General features: G+C 41.4%; 1 protein-coding gene across 1 annotated transcript in view; it reads left to right on the forward strand.

Moving 5' to 3' along the window:
• Nucleotides 1-1,132: 1,132 nt before the first annotated feature.
• LOC107084441 (dromaiocalcin-1-like) overlaps nt 1,133-2,793 on the forward strand; it is a 5,203-nt gene continuing 3,542 nt past the window's right edge. Inside the window, exon 1 of the mRNA XM_015374328.1 lies at nt 1,133-1,242. Within this exon, the coding sequence (XP_015229814.1) occupies nt 1,176-1,242 (67 nt within the window). The 5' untranslated portion in view covers nt 1,133-1,175. The remainder of the gene's footprint in view (nt 1,243-2,793) is intronic.

Genomic DNA, 2,793 nt, shown 5'->3' on the forward strand with positions numbered 1-2,793 from the left:
ATACTCTGGTAAAAGTTAAAGTATCAACTTGACTTCTTTACTCAAGTAAAAGTGAAAAAGTATGTGCTCCAAAAATTACTTGAAGTATAAAAGTATAAAGGCGATACGCTCTCGCCTGTGTCCGACCTTTCAGACATTTCAGCATCTTTTTCTGAATCCTACATTGTAGCATGGCATATAGACAATTCACATTTGCAGTTTGAAGAACACCTGCTTGCTTCTGATGATTTCCTTTAGCTAACCAATGAGTGTTTGCGTTACATGACTCCAATCCAATTACACTAGTTTTCACTAGATGTGGATGGCGCCAATGATCTGCATTGGATGGAGCACATGACGTAAAATAAATATTTATAAACATTAAACTGAAGCCAAGAGCAACGAGTAACGTTTGTTTTAAAAATGTAAGGAATAATTAAATAATCATTAAATTTATTGCTTATAATCTCCTAGAAATCTATTTTGGACAAGGACTGCTAAATGAAAAGTACCCAGACGGGCAGTAGTTCATCTAAACTACAGAAAAATAACATATTCTGGTTTGTTAGCACAGGGCAAAAACCCAGTATCTGATCTGTTATATTTTCCAGCAATAGAGAGAAATTTTTTGTGGATTGTATTTTTTTTTTGTTTTGTTTTTTTATTAACATTTAATTTTTTTATCTTTATTCTCAGGTGGTCTGTTGGAAGTTCTTTTTCCAATACATGCTATAAAGTTCTAGATTTCTCATTATTTGTGGGTCAGATACAATTCAATTTAGATCAGGTTAGAAATACTTGTTAAGCACTACACTCTAAATTGCCCTTTAGCTGGAGGGTCTGCTCCACTTTTACTCTAATAAAAAGGTGTACTTAAAACATTCTGATGAAAACAACTCAAACTCAAAGAACATAAAAGAGAAAACAATCTTGAGTAAGAAATTAATTTAATATCTTACTTGTTTCGGGCTTTATTTGGATGAGTTTTTAAAATTTAATAGATGATGGGTTCTAGTGTGAGCTACCAGAATTAATAAAGACTGGATAGGAGAACAACTGAAATAAAGTTTGGTTTTAAAGCACATTTTGTGATGAATAAACTTTGCTTAATATAGATATTTAATCAAATGCATTGTTTAATCACAGCAGGACTTTTATCAGAGAAGGAAGCAGGGAGAACAGATGGCTGCCGTCAGATGCTGGCTTGTTGCTTGGTGACTTTCATTATCATTTTGGTGTTGGGAGTCATAGCCGCTGTGTTTTGTAAGTACTGTTTTATAGAGCAATATCAATTTATCTATGCCATCAATTAACTTTATAAGTTAGACTTAAGTCAGATTGATATTATTTTAAAAACAGATTTGGAACAAAATAAACGTTACATAAATGATGCAAAAAGAAGTTATAAAATGCTTTTATTTATTGAAATGTTTGGATAGACAATGACAGGCAGCTTCTAAAACTCAGAGTCAATCTCTATGAAATTAGATTTCTTTTAAAGGTATTTTTTTATTCTGGTTAAAGCAATAATAGACTTGGCGTTTTGCCAACAAGGTGTTAAAACTAATCTTGAAAAGTTAATAGGTTTTAACATTATCAAGCAAACATTATCAGTAAAACTACTTGATACAAAATTAATTTATTGTGTAGAAGGTCTGAAGGATGGGGGGCGGGAGGGATGCTCTCTTCATACGACGCAGGAAGTGCAGGCGCTGCTGGCCCTTCTTCACCAGTGAGGAGATGTGGGGTGACCAGCTGAGGTTGTCAGTGATGTGCACCCCCAGGAACTTGGTGCTACTGACAACATCCAAAGCTGAGTCGTTGATGAGGAGGGGTGTGTGGGTGGGTCTGGATTTCCTGAAGTTGATGATAATCTCTTTGGCCTTTTGGACGTAAGGATCAGGTTGTTCCCTCTGCACCAGTCCACCAGATGCCGCACCTCCTCACAGTAGGCCGCCTCGTTGTTGTCCCGGATGAGGCTCACTACTGTGGTGTCATTCGCGTACTTCAGGATGTGATTGGACCTGAGGCATGGAAGACAGTCGTGGGTCATCAGGGTGAACAGCAGGGAGCTCAGGACACAGCCCTGGGGGGTGCCGGTGTTCAAGGTGATGACGTCAGAGGTGTTGTTCCCCACTCTGACAGCCTGGGTTCTGTCAGTGACGAAGTCCAGCAGCCAGAGGGGGGTGTTTATTCCTAAGGGGCCCAGTTTGCCTACCAGGTCCTGGGGGATGATCATGTTGAATGCTGAGCTGAAGTCCAGGAACAGCATCCCCACGTGGGTGTTCTTCTCCTCCAGGCGCTCCAGGCTCAGGTGGAGAGCAGTGGAGACTGCATCCTCCGCACTGTGCTTGGACTGGTATGCAAACTTGAACTGGTTGTGTGATGGGGGGAGCGTTGAGATAATGTGGTCCTTAACAAGTCTTTTGAAGCACTTCATGATGGAGGATGTGAGTGCGACCGTGCAGAAGTCGTTAAGGCACGTGATGGTGGTTGGCTTTGGGACCGAAAAGACAGTGGCAGACTTGAAGCACCATGGGACGATGGCCTGGTCCAGGGAGGTGTTGAAGATGTCTGTGAGCCCGTGGGTCAGCTGGTCCAAGCATTTGTTTGATCAGCCGACCTGGAATGTTGTCAGGACCTGCAGCTTTCCGCGCGTTGACCTTCCTCGGAACTTTCCGCACTGCTGATGTTTCCAGTCTGAGCGCCTGTTCGTCTGGGTGTGGTGTCACTTTCCTCGCAGGGTTGGAGTTCAGCTCCTCAAATCTTTCGGAGAAGTTGTTGAGCTCATTGAGGAAGCCAGTGTCGTTCTGG

Source organism: Cyprinodon variegatus, unplaced genomic scaffold, assembly GCF_000732505.1.
Source record: "Cyprinodon variegatus isolate N-32 unplaced genomic scaffold, C_variegatus-1.0 Scaffold0, whole genome shotgun sequence".
Taxonomy (NCBI): Eukaryota; Metazoa; Chordata; class Actinopteri; order Cyprinodontiformes; family Cyprinodontidae; genus Cyprinodon; species Cyprinodon variegatus.